We start from the raw sequence: 12,108 nt of genomic DNA, 5'->3' as shown, positions 1-12,108 counted from the left end.
TTCTTCTCCCAGAGCTGCAGGAGCTGGGTGTGGGGGAGGAGGGAGAGGCTGCGTCAGCAGGGAAACCAGCGTCCCCATCGCCCCCCGAGTCCCTCTTCCCCTTCCTCTCCCGGCTGCCCCAAGTACCCGGGCGATCTTTTGCTGCTTGTCCTCCTCCACGGCCAAGAAGCTGGTGCAGTAGATGGGCACCACGACTTTCTGCAGGGCGGCCAGCAGCTCCCTGGCCTGCTTGCGCTGGCTGTGAGGGAGAGACCTTCCGCGCGTCAGGGCCCTGGGGCGGGACCCGGCCACGCGCCCGTTACCATTGCGGCTCCAGCCACAGCACCCTCTGCCTTCTTGGGACGCGGGCCCCCAACCCGGCTGGGACGAGGGCTGGGCTCCCCACAAGACCTGTGCTGGCACCTGGGCCCAAGTGACAGACGGACAGCAGTGGGAGGAGGAAAAGAATAGCCTGAGGACCTTCAGAGCAAGGGCTGTCACCCTGATCTCCTGACCAGTAAAATAAGCCTTCCCTCCCAGGGTGGCACAAGGACCCACGGACCCAGGGCCTGTAGGAGCCCCAGCTGCCCACGTGGCCTCACTCAGCCCTGTCACCCACTATGCACAAGACCTCAGCTTGAGCCCTGCTTTCAGGAGGCAGAGGGAGTGTGCTGGGCATGCCAGGCAACTAGGGACGTGAGGCAGCCTGCCCGCCCATCCTCCCAGGGGCGCTGCATGTGTGAATGGGTGCGGAGGCCCCTGGGGCTGTGCTGTAAGGCGGCAGAGCCTGATGCCACACGTGCTGCCTCCTGGAGGACGCAGGGCAGGAGGCGAGCAGGCAGAAGCCCTCCCAGCACCAAGCTCACCAGAGGGTGCTCAGAGACAGCAGTGAGTGTGGGCCGAGAAGCCGGGCCGGGGAGGGGAGGGGAGGGGAGGACAGGGTGAGCAGCACGGGGCTTCTGGACAGAGCACAACTCAAGAGGAGCATGGCTGGATGACTGCCAGCAACGGGCTGTGTCTCTGCAAAGCTGCCCTGGTCAGCAGAGTGGCTGGTGGAAGCAGGAGAGCAAAGAAGGTTCTGAGCAGCTGCCGATCTCCCAACAGCAGAGAAATAAAGGAGGGATGAGGCAGGGAGTGGCCGGGCGGGCATGGGGCCACCTGTGTGGCATAGGAAACCGGGAGCGGAGGGGCGGGGACCCGAGCTGCACACGTGGGGCAGGAGATGGGGCAAGACGGGGGAAGGGTCAGGGGGCAGGCAGAGTCCGTTTCTGCTGCTCTCTCACAGGAGTCATCCCCCTCGGCCAGGCCAGGCTCAAAGCCAAACTCGCAGCCAGCCTGGACGGCTAAACACTAGCCCCGCCAGCAATGTGCGCTTCCGCCAGTGCCCTCCCCGGACCCGCTCTGGCCCAGTGTCTGGGTTTCTTAAGTTCACCTCTACCACAAGGTACCAGAGAGGCTGCGCAGGAGCAAATGCCGGCCTGGTCTCGGGAGGGCTGGGGAGTGGCTCTAGGGGCGGGGGGAGGGGGACAGAGGATAGTGAGAGAACCCCATGGGGGGATCCTGCAGCAGAGCAGAGTCAGGTGACAGAGCTGTGTCTGTGTGTAGATCACAGCGAAGGGAAACTGGCACTGGATACAGACGGATGTGGAAAGACACCCAGAGGTGCCCCAAGGAGAGCGAGTGGGGACGGTGGCCCAAGTGAAGTGAAAGTCCAGGGAAGGGGCCGAGACGGGGGGTGGGGGGTGGGGGGTGGTGTCCTCCCAATGGAGAGCTCATGGCTCAGACCAACCCTCCTCTGGGGTCCTTGGACAAGTGACCCCCCAGTCCCAGGCCAGGCCAGGCTACTGAGCGCAGCACAGCAGTCCAGCAGAGGGCCAGAAGGAGCAAGAGGGAAGGCGGAGTCTGGCGGGCCTCACCAGTGGTGCAGGACATCGTTGATCAGGTAGATGAGATGCAGCCGCAGCTCGAAGTGCGCCCCGTCGGCGGTGATGCGGTTCCGGAGGTGGCCCGCCATCAGCTCACAGTGCGGGGGGGACTTGGCGTTGCTGAACATCCAGTTCTTCCCGGCCTGCGGGAGCCAGGCTGAGGGTGAGCCGGAGCTCGCGCAGGAGCCCGGGAGGGTGAGGGTGCTCCCAAGGGCGTGCTGTCCCAGGGCTCAGGGGCACACCGAGGCTGCCGCCTGCCTTCGGGCTCCCTCTCGGCTGCAGGACCAGCACACGTTGCCCACGTGCTGTCCTCCCCACGGTGCTCAAGAGCGAAGGGGAGGGACGGACAGGGCTCCCCTGGTGCAGTCCCAGCCCAGGCAGGCTGTGGTGGGCTTCCCCCCTCCATCAGGAGCACCAGGTTCTGGGAGCACCCTGCCCCCCCCCCCCCCCCCCCCCCCCCCCCCCCGAGCCCTTTGGTACACGTGTCGATGATGGGTTGCAGCAGGTTGTCAAACTCATTCATGTCCAGCTGGGTCTCCTCCAGGAGCTTCTGCATCTGCTGCTCTACGGCATGGGCCACAGCCGTGGTCACCTGCTCCTGGGAGGCCGAGCAGGACGGGGACTGCATGAGGAAGGACCTTGGCCCAGGACAAGCCTGGCCCATCAGTGCCCTGCCCCCAGCACCAGGAGGTCACACTCAAAGCCTGAGACAGGCATCTGGGACAGTCACAGTCATGGCCGTGACCACGGCAGGCAGAGGATAAAGCAAGACGGGACACAGCAGGAGATGTCTGCCCCAAGGTGACAGATGGAAAAATGAACACCCAGAGCAATGATCAGCAAATCAATTCAACAAAAACAGAAAGAAAACCAACAGACAGGTGTGGACACACGACAGCACTGAGAGGACATGCAAACCGTTGCCAGTCAAGGGAAAGGAGAGCAACCACACCAGCAGTCAGGGAAACGGGAATCAAAATGGGTTGCGGGGCCTCGCACACTAGATCCGCACCCTGGGAAGTGGCTGAGGACCAGGGCTGCTGCGGGCTCGGGAGTCAGACCACCCAGTCCCTGAGGAGCTGTGTGTGGAAACTGAGGGGGAGCATTCTAGAAGGTTTTGTTTCCAGCAAAACGACGGTAATTTTACATCTTGCATCTAGTAATAAAAGCGGAGCTGGTGTTTCAGGGGTCTTATTTTTTACTCGTCTTGTTTTTCTGGCAACTTGTCCTGTTGTACTTGGCCAAAAAATCAGGCTATGACAAACCAGGACAAAAACATTCTTCCCCACGACAGCCTGGGGCGACCCAGCCAGCAGGAGCTGGAGCCAACGGCACCAGGGGCCACCTGGCCTTCCATCCCCGCACAGAGGGTGTCTGTCCATCAAAGAGCTTGTAGGATAAGTTCACCCACAACAAGAAGCAACCTGTGTCCAGCGTCAGGGGTCGAGCTAAACACACCACAGGTAGTGGCAGCCCTGTCCTCGGTGCTGACGTACAGTGAGGAATTCTGCTGACGTCTATTATTAGTCTGTTATTAGTTCCAACGTACAGGTGCAAAAACAGAGGCACAGGTTGAGCTCCAGGTGCCCACCCCAGGACCGAGAGGGGAAGAGGGGCGGGGAAGTGGGGAGGAGGAGCAGGCCCCGTACCTGTCTGAGTGCTAATAGGTGCTGCTCCTGCTGCTGCAGGTTCCACTGGCTCTGCTGGATGAGCTCGTCCATGGATGGGGCTCCCTGGGCCGCCGGGATGGGTGCAGCCGGGGCCAGCGGGGGCTGTGGCAGGGGTGGCAGGGCCGCGGCTGGCTCCAGCTCCGGGGCCTGCTGCTTGCAGATGACTGGCAGGAGAGGAGGAAAGGTGGCCTCCATGAGGAGGTGGCCCCTTTGCTGCCTCTTGGGCAGCTCCAAGCCACAGAGACTGCCCCTGCCTATACTCACCATCTGCAAGAGGGTCCCTGTGCTGCACTGCACCCCCTCTCTCTGCACGGCCCCTCCTGCCCTGCCTGTAGTGCCCGCCCTGGCCCCCACTCACAGGGCCCTAGCCCTTTTCTGTGCGATATCACCTTGGCCCCTCTCCCGCCCACCATCTGGCCTTACCCACTGGCCTTCCAGCTGAGACCAAGCCCATCCCCCTCCACCCCTCACCCAGGCCTAAGCCTCTGCTGAACCCAGACCATGGCCGCTGGCAGACAAACAGCCCTCCCCAAGGCTCTCCCTCATGTCCCGTCCCCCACCACCTCCTCAGCAGCTTCTGTCTTTAAAAACCCTCCCTTTGCCCTGCGTCTCTCTGGCAATGATTTTGCAGCTGAGACTCATCTTCGATCCCTCAGTTCCCATTTATGTCGCCCCATGGAAGTCTGGCTGTGCACCCCCACCCTGGGCCGCTGTGGACATCCTTCCTCAGCCCCGTGGCCCTGTCCTAGGTCCTTGTCTCATGTAGCCTGTGTGGCCACCCCCAGGCCCGTCTTTCTCTGGCAGACCCTTGAATGCGGGGATGCCTGGTTCTGCCCTTTCCTCTGGGCCAGCCCACACGGCAGTGGGACACAGGAACTCCGAGGCTGCAGTTACCATGATCGAGCCACCACTCCTACCTCGACCACCTCCATCCTGGATTCCCTGCGCTGTGGATCTGATCACGGACCAAAGAGCCCACTGACTTTCCAAAGGCACCTCACACAAGTTCGCGTGTCCTCTCGCCATGTGCTCTACCTCCCCACGGCCCTCCCGGCCTCCATGGCTGGCATGGCTATGCCCACACCCGAAGCCCAGAAGGTCTGGGCACTTCTTTCTCCCTTGCACCTCTCACTAACAAGTCACCGTGTAGTCAAGTCAGGCTTCTAGATGACACTCCAGCCTGTGTCCTGCCGTCACTGCTGTGACTCTGCTGTCACCTGCATCACCCTTGGAACTATCTTCCTGTGTCCGGTCCTGCCCCCTGTACTTCTCAACAGCACGGCCAGGGTGCTGCTGTTCACAAGAGGTTTGAGGGCCAGCCATGGGTGAAACCCGGACCAGACAAGTATAGAAATGCCAAGGGATCCTTCTGGCGCCTTTATAGCAACTCGAAGTTTCACAGATCACGTTTTATTGTATTTTACAAAAGTGTACTTTCCACAACAGATTGGGAGTTTTACAAAACGAAAAATAAAAGCCAGTCCTTCACCAGAATTTGCGAAGCGCCATTCTAGAAGAGCCTCTCCTCAAACTACCAAGGTGAAGCGCCAGCTACACAGTGTCTAAGCCCGCTCCACAACAAAGTCCTGAAATTCTCCAAGACCTCCCCAGAAACTTCCAGGAGAACTCCTAAGTCCTTGGCCAGCCGGCCCTCCCTCCTCTGCACCCTGGCCTCTGTCCACTCCAAGCAGCACCCTTTCTCTGGGCTTTAGCCACTCTGAGCTACTGCCCCCTCCACTCCCAGCCCCTCCCAGGGCTCCTTCCTCTGCCTGAGCACTTCTTTGTTTCCATCTGGCTAACTCTGACACATTCTTTAGTCTCAGCTGAAACGTTGTTGCCCACAGAAGGCATTTCCTGAGCCCCCATCTTCCCTTGTCAGAAGCACCCTATACTTCCCCCCATTACAGTACCAAGTCCCAAGTGGCCTCTGATTTCTGACCCTCCAGGGAGGGAGTGGGTTCCCCTTGACGGGAAAACAGCGTCTCACTGTCTCACCTCACGGTCACGTGAGCTAAAGCACTGTCCTCCTTGGCCTGGTTATGCCACTCTCATCAATAACCAACTGGTGCCCCACTTCATGAATTCTACCCCTTAACCCCACCTGCCCCCGTGCCTGACTCAACCTGCTGACCTCATTCAGACCTTACCACCAACTGCCCCGTTCGTTCACCTGCAGACCTCCCTGGTCTGCAGCCTCCACTCATGCCCCCTCCAGCCTGTCCTCTACACTGGCAACACAAACCTGACCCACCTCTCCCTTCTTTCAAACTCTGTGGCTTTCCACCACCTATAGCAGCAGTTTTCAAAGTGATGTGCTGGGGCTAAGGAATGGGCCCACGATTTTAGGCAAATCTCCTCCACCTCCATCTCAAACCTAACTGGGCACCAGATGAACCCCTAGATGGCGGGAGAAAACCCGAACCTTCCCCCTGGCATTGACCACTCCAGATCAAACCCTTCCCTCGTCTACACACGTTCTATGCTCCAGCCATGCTGGGCCTCTCATGATTTCTCTTATCGCTCCCTAAACACATTACATTTATTCAAACCATTGCACCTTTGTTGTTTCTCACAAACTTTTTATTGAATGCCTACCAAATACCATGTAGTAGGGCACAACAATGACCCAAACAAGGTCTGGTTGGGCTCAGGGAGCTTGTAGTCTAGGAAACATTCACTCTTCAATGCCCATCTACTAGGCAGCCCCCTCCTCATTCATTCAAACAAAGTACTTAGGAACGGAACAAGACAGATGTGGGCTCTGCCCTCAGGGACCCTACCACCTGGTGACTTTATCTATTATTCAAAGGCCAGCTGTGATTCCTAAACCCACCTTAGACTCTTTGAGTCTTTGAGGGCAGGGCTGGAATCCTGATACCCAACCGGGTGAACATCCATAAACATCTGCCAAAAACTAAAACCCAAAGAACAAGTCTTTTGGATCTGGACTGCAAACACCTGAAATGCATAAAAATGTTGCTAGACCCACTGAGAGCTCGCAAAGGGTGCTGGACAATGCCTGCCAGGAGGGTCCCGGTCCAGCTTCTCTCACTTTCACCCTGGAAAACACCGAAACAGCCACTCTACTTCTGCTGACCCAACTCATCACATCTCCAAAAACAATAGAGTAATCCCTGATCCGGAGCCCAGAAAGAGGATCAATAACCTCATTCTCCATTACACTCGGACCCAACAGCCGCTCGGTGCAGGGCCCTGGAAACAGCGGAAGGGATCATGAAGGCCCAGCTGCCCCATTTTCAGAGACAGAGCATGCGGCCCACAAGAAGGCGGTTTGTGGCAGAGCCCGAACTGGAGTCAGAGAAAGGAATCGCTCGAAGGGACGGCCTGAGAGCTGGAGAGAACTCACGCTGCTGCTGCTCCAGCGCCAGCTTGCACTTGTAGTAACTATAGAACTCGCCTCCGAACAGAAACGAGAATTTCGGGTTGTCCTTTTGCTTCTCCATCGTCATCTTCTCAAACTCGGGCCCGTTGCGAGCCACGAACTGGGCCAGCTTGTCGATGACATTTCGAAGCTCCTGGTCTGGGGGACGGAGAAAAGGCCACGCGGGGCGTCAGGGAGGACCGCCCAAATCCGGGGGCCCTGGCGTCCCAGCCCCCGTTCGCCGGGCCGGGGTCCCTAGGGTTGGGCTCCGGAGAGGCCGCCCTTGTACGGGTCCCGATAGGGGCCACACGCGCGCCGGGGATGCGGGGACCCGCGGGAGAGGCCGCAGGCGAACCCGGGAGGCCGAGCCCCGCCCCCTCCTAGGCCCGGAAACCCCGGAAGGCGGGGCGGGCCAAGAAGGGATTCCAGGGAGAGAGAAACGGTCCCCGAGCCCAGGCTGGGCCTCACCGTCGGGCGGCAGAGGCATCTCCATGGCTCCGGCCGCAGGGAACGTCCTCCGGCGCCTCACGATCGCCCACCAGCCCCGTCTGCGGAAGCCGGCCGGAAGTGGCGCGAGGGAGCCGTTTACGGCTGCCCTCGCGGGCTGCTTCCGCCCTCCACTTACGGCCGTCGCCGGGAAACCGCGGAAGTGAGGGCAGAAGGCGGGCGGGAAGAAGCCGCGCGAGGCCGGGCGCGCGGTAGGGGCTAGCGGTACGCACGCGCAGGGGCTTTCCCGCGCTTGCGCGGGGTGGCCCACTGTCGCGCTACGCCCCGGAACGGATGGAACGGCGCACACTACCGTTAGCCATGGCCGGGGCGTCCTCTCAGGCTCGCGTCGCCGCTGGAGGGCCTGGTAGGCCGCGTTCTCCGCTGGACCAGGGCTCTGGGGAATTCCTCCCCGGGGGGCTGCGGTGAGAAGACTACGAGGTGAGGCGCGTCCGGGAGGCTCCCGGGCCGCGACACCGGGAAGTAGAACCGGGAGGCGACGGGCTTGGAGGGAATGGAACTGGGCTTATTAAGGTTCCCAAGATCTCCCGTTCAGTTTCTTTCGCTCGACCCAACGCTTTGGTAAGGAAGACTTTGGGGCGGGGGACCTCCCTACCCCCGCCGGCCTCACCCTGCGTCCTCTTGGGGCTCGCCTGGCTTCGGTGCAGTCATTCGAGCGGCATGGACTGAGTGCCCACGACCTGCGGGTGCCCGGTCTTCTAGACTGCGCGCCCAGAGAGCAAGGCACCTTCCTCAAAGATGCAGTCACATTGTTTCTCAAATGATGACGAAGTGAATGTGTGCTCACGCTTGGGAAAGAGAACGATGTACAAGTATCAGTAAACGTTACAGAGCGTAGACTGTGGATGTCCCCGTAATCCGACCTTCTTGAGATTGCCATTGTTAACACTTGGTTGGCTATACCTCCCTATCTTTTCTATGCAAATAAATGTCCATGTATTTTAGATACGTTTTTTTTTCTTCTTTTTTGGGCTACAGATTTATCCATTTGACGCTTATGGATTGCCACCTGTATGCAAGATAATGCTTTAGGCCAGGAATCGACAAACTTATTCTGTAAAGGGCCAGATAGCAAATATTTAGGGCATGTGGGCCAACGGGCAAAATTGAGTATATCATGTAGGTACTTACATAGCCAAAGAGAAAAATACTCCTAATATTTTTTATTGTCGGCGTTCAAAATCTAGTTTTTAAGCGGCGCCTGGGTGGCTTAGTCCTTAAGCGTCTGCCTTCAGCTCAGGGTGTGATCCCAGGGTCCGCATGGGGCTCCCTGCTCCACAGGGAGCCTGCCTCTTCCTCTCCCACTCCCCCCGCTTGTGTTCCCTCTCTTGCCAGCTGTCTCTCTGTCAAATAAATAAATAAAATCTTTAAAAAATAATAATAATTAGTTTTTAAAATACAGGCCTACTAAGGAGAAGAATGGAATGCTTTTTTGCGGTTCTAAGTTGCTCTTTCCTGTCATTAATTGATTGCAAATGTTCACTAGTAAAAACTTGGTTCACAAAAAGCAGGCTGCATGTGGCTTGTGATGGAGTGGGCACAGGCTCTGCTTTCCTGATCTGTAGTCTAGGAGGGGCGGAAACCCATAAATCAGTAAACAAATACGTCATTACAACGGTGTTATTAAGGAAAACAACACAGTTTTTGATAAGGGAGGAGGGTGGGGTCTGCCTCTGGGAAGTGAGGGTTGTACTGAGATCCTAATCAGGAGTGAGCTACGTGAATACTCCAGGCAAAGGGAGCACGTGAGATTGGTCTGTGTAGTATAAAGCTCAGTAATTTGGATAGTGTGCGTATTTTTCCATGCCAGTGAAGATCTGTATCAGCGTTTTAATTTGTGATCTGCCTTGGGTGGAATTCAGAGATAGCACACTGTTGTACCTATATGTGTTTTCGTGAGTTAAAGATACACAGCATTTTTCAGATTCTTAACAGGATCTGTGAGCCAAAACAGGTTAATGAATCTGTATGGTCATTTTTTTAAAGATTTTATTTATTTAATTTATATATATATTTTTTATATTTATATTCATTTTTAAAGATTTTATTATGGGAATGAAGATTTTATTTAAAGATTTATTTTTAAAGATTTTATAAAGATTTTATTTTAAAGATTTTAAAGATTTTATTTATTTGAGAGAGAGTATGGGGGGGAGGGTCGGAGGGAGAAGCACACTCCCCACTGAGCAGGGAGCCCAATGTGGGGCTCAATCCTGGGGCTCCAGGATCACGACCCGAGCCAAAGGCAGAGGCTTAACCAACTGAGCCACCCAGGTGCCCCTGTATGGTCATTTTTAATGACTGCTTAGAACAGTGTGGTGTGGATGTACATTCAAGCCAGACTCTATGGAGTCTCTGGGGTTGGTTCAATTTTTAGGTCGCTATTAAAAGCGTCTTAGTGTAGGATGTGCACATTTAATACTGATAATGCTCAACTGTCCCTTCAAAAGATTGTAGACCTGTGACCACTGTTATATTCATTTCTTAATGTTAAAAACACCTGAGACTGAGCGTTCAAGCTCCATGTGGCCTCACCCAGACTCAGTTCAGTGGGCCAAATTAGAATCCACAGGTCCGAAGAAGGCAGAGTTGCCAAAAGTAGAGACTTCTGCACAGATGGTCTCCAAGAACCTGGAAACACAGCTCTTAAGGAACCAAGTAAAACGCACTCTTCCTGGATGAGATGAACTTGCTGATGGGACTCATCTAAGAGGCAAAATGGAAAGAAGTTTAAAGCCATATGCATACCCACTTTGATCTGCGAACAAGCTGTGAGGAATTTATCCCAAGTCAGAAGTAGGCGCTACCAGGTGCATGGCACAGTTATCGCATAAAATGGTGTATAAATAAATGTGCAGTAATAGGAGTTGGTTAAGTAGAGCATATCCCTGTAATAGGATACTACAATATGTACACAGACACACAAAATCAAGAAAGTATTTAATAAGAAGGGGAAATGTTTTTGGCACGTTTTTAAAAGCAGATTATAAAATAATATGCATATGCCTGTTGTGGAAAAAACGTGTATATATCCCCAGAGGCAACTGCTGTGTCCAGTCTTTTGTGTGTCTTTTTAGAAATAAAGTGTATATTCACAAGCACATTTATATATCAATATATTTTGGAAATTGTTTTCTCTGTACACAGATCTCATTCTTTTTGATATCTGTAGAATGTAGATGTCTTTTAGCTTTAACAATTTTTTTCAAATGTAACAAATATACAGAAGTTGTTACTAGAAAAAGTAGTGGGTGACTAAGGAACTCCAGGCCCATCCAGGCCTGTAGTCTCAATAAAGGCAAAGCTTGGTGTGACTGTCCCCTCGTTTCCTACAGTAACAGACCCCCCACTGTGGTCAACTAGCCGAAGGCACGAAGGCAGGGCAGAAGGAATGATGTGGGAACAGAGAAGATCTTGTTCCCATCTGGAGCAGGCAGCATTCCTCGGACCTCATCACGTCACCGAGCAAGCCTCTGGTCACAAAGGAGTTGCCCTGGGGAGACAAACGGGAGTATTCCCGTCCTTGGGAAGGACACTCCCAGGTATGAGTTGAGACTGGTGTCTGAACAATGGGGCCACGCACAGCACGAGCTCTTATTCTCTGCAGGAACAGGCCCTGACTTGTTGGAGCTGCGGCACCAGTCTACAAAGCCACCAGGTCGCCCAGACAGGGTGGGTCCTTCAGGGTCTTGGCAGTGTGGCCAAGGCAACTGCAATGAAAGGATACACCTCACATGGCACCAGATCACCTTAAGAATATATGACAAAGGTGAGGCCAAACAAAACCGCTCACTTTATCTTGGCTGCTCTGCAGGGCAAAGGGCCCTGGCTTGGGGTCAGACACTCCTGGGTTCTGGCCTTCCTCCATTGGCCGAGTTGGACCTTGTTTCTACTTCCCGCTAAAATGGGGCTAATATCTTGGGTGCTAATGGTTAAATGAGATGTATAAAATACAAAATACGCAGAGAAGATATCCTGGGAATGAAAACATTCCACTCCCCTCAAGTAATTACTCTGGATTTTCCTTAGCATTTTTCACATACCTCCAATACAGCACCTATATACCACTTACCTAGTTACACATCCATAAATGAAGCCCGGAGTGCTCTGAGGCTTATGTATCTCAGTGTCCTGTACTTGACACGCATTAAGTGTCAGTAAATCATTGAACAGAAGGATTATGAGTCAAGAGGATGTGCACAGTTGTTTTAGCAGAAACTCTCACCCTTCAGCTGCTCCCGAAGGAAATTTGTTGGGACCTGGTTTCTGAGTAACGGGGTGGGGGGGGAGGGTAGGCTCTGGAGGCAGACTTCCTTAGTCTAAAGTCCCAGCCCCTGTGAGCCTTGTTTTCATCTGTAAAGCAAGGTTAATAAAGCTTAACATGAAGGGGTTATAAGGATGTGTGCGAGAACGCACCGGTGTGCTGGGCATGTGGTAGGTCCTCAGTATGCGCTCCAGAAGCACAGCCGCCGCACCTTCTTGGGTTTTCCGTGTTCCTCTGGTCAATAAAGGCATGTCATTAACCGCTGAGCTGTGATTCTAGTTTTCTTCTACCATCTCGTAAATTTACAAATCACATGTCCTAGTTTTTGGCTCAGGAAAAAAATAAAAGGTTGCAGTTTATTCCGATGTGAGAGTCAAGTTG

The 12,108-nt window shown here is 54.8% G+C and overlaps 1 protein-coding gene and 1 long non-coding RNA gene across 2 annotated transcripts in view; one reads left to right on the top strand and one right to left on the bottom strand.

Moving 5' to 3' along the window:
- Window positions 1-7,556, bottom strand: part of LOC103677187 (calcium homeostasis endoplasmic reticulum protein) — a 21,021-nt gene extending 13,465 nt beyond the window's left edge. Inside the window, exons 1-6 of the mRNA XM_040628256.1 lie at window positions 7,425-7,556; window positions 6,942-7,115; window positions 3,554-3,738; window positions 2,375-2,502; window positions 1,896-2,078; window positions 127-238 (exon numbers count right to left, since the gene is read on the bottom strand). Coding sequence (XP_040484190.1) covers window positions 127-238; window positions 1,896-2,078; window positions 2,375-2,502; window positions 3,554-3,738; window positions 6,942-7,115; window positions 7,425-7,449 — 807 coding nt within the window. The 5' untranslated portion in view covers window positions 7,450-7,556. The remainder of the gene's footprint in view (window positions 1-126; window positions 239-1,895; window positions 2,079-2,374; window positions 2,503-3,553; window positions 3,739-6,941; window positions 7,116-7,424) is intronic.
- A 188-nt stretch (window positions 7,557-7,744) lies between these two features.
- Window positions 7,745-12,092, top strand: LOC103677151. Its single transcript, XR_572326.2, has 2 exons — window positions 7,745-7,883; window positions 10,799-12,092. It is a non-coding gene; the product is annotated as an uncharacterized LOC103677151 (long non-coding RNA).
- Window positions 12,093-12,108: the final 16 nt, after the last annotated feature.

Source organism: Ursus maritimus, unplaced genomic scaffold (assembly GCF_017311325.1).
Source record: "Ursus maritimus isolate PB19 unplaced genomic scaffold, ASM1731132v1 scaffold_14, whole genome shotgun sequence".
Lineage (NCBI taxonomy): Eukaryota > Metazoa > Chordata > Mammalia > Carnivora > Ursidae > Ursus > Ursus maritimus.
Note: the sequence above shows the minus strand (reverse complement) of the source record. Positions and strands in the feature narration are given on the sequence as shown.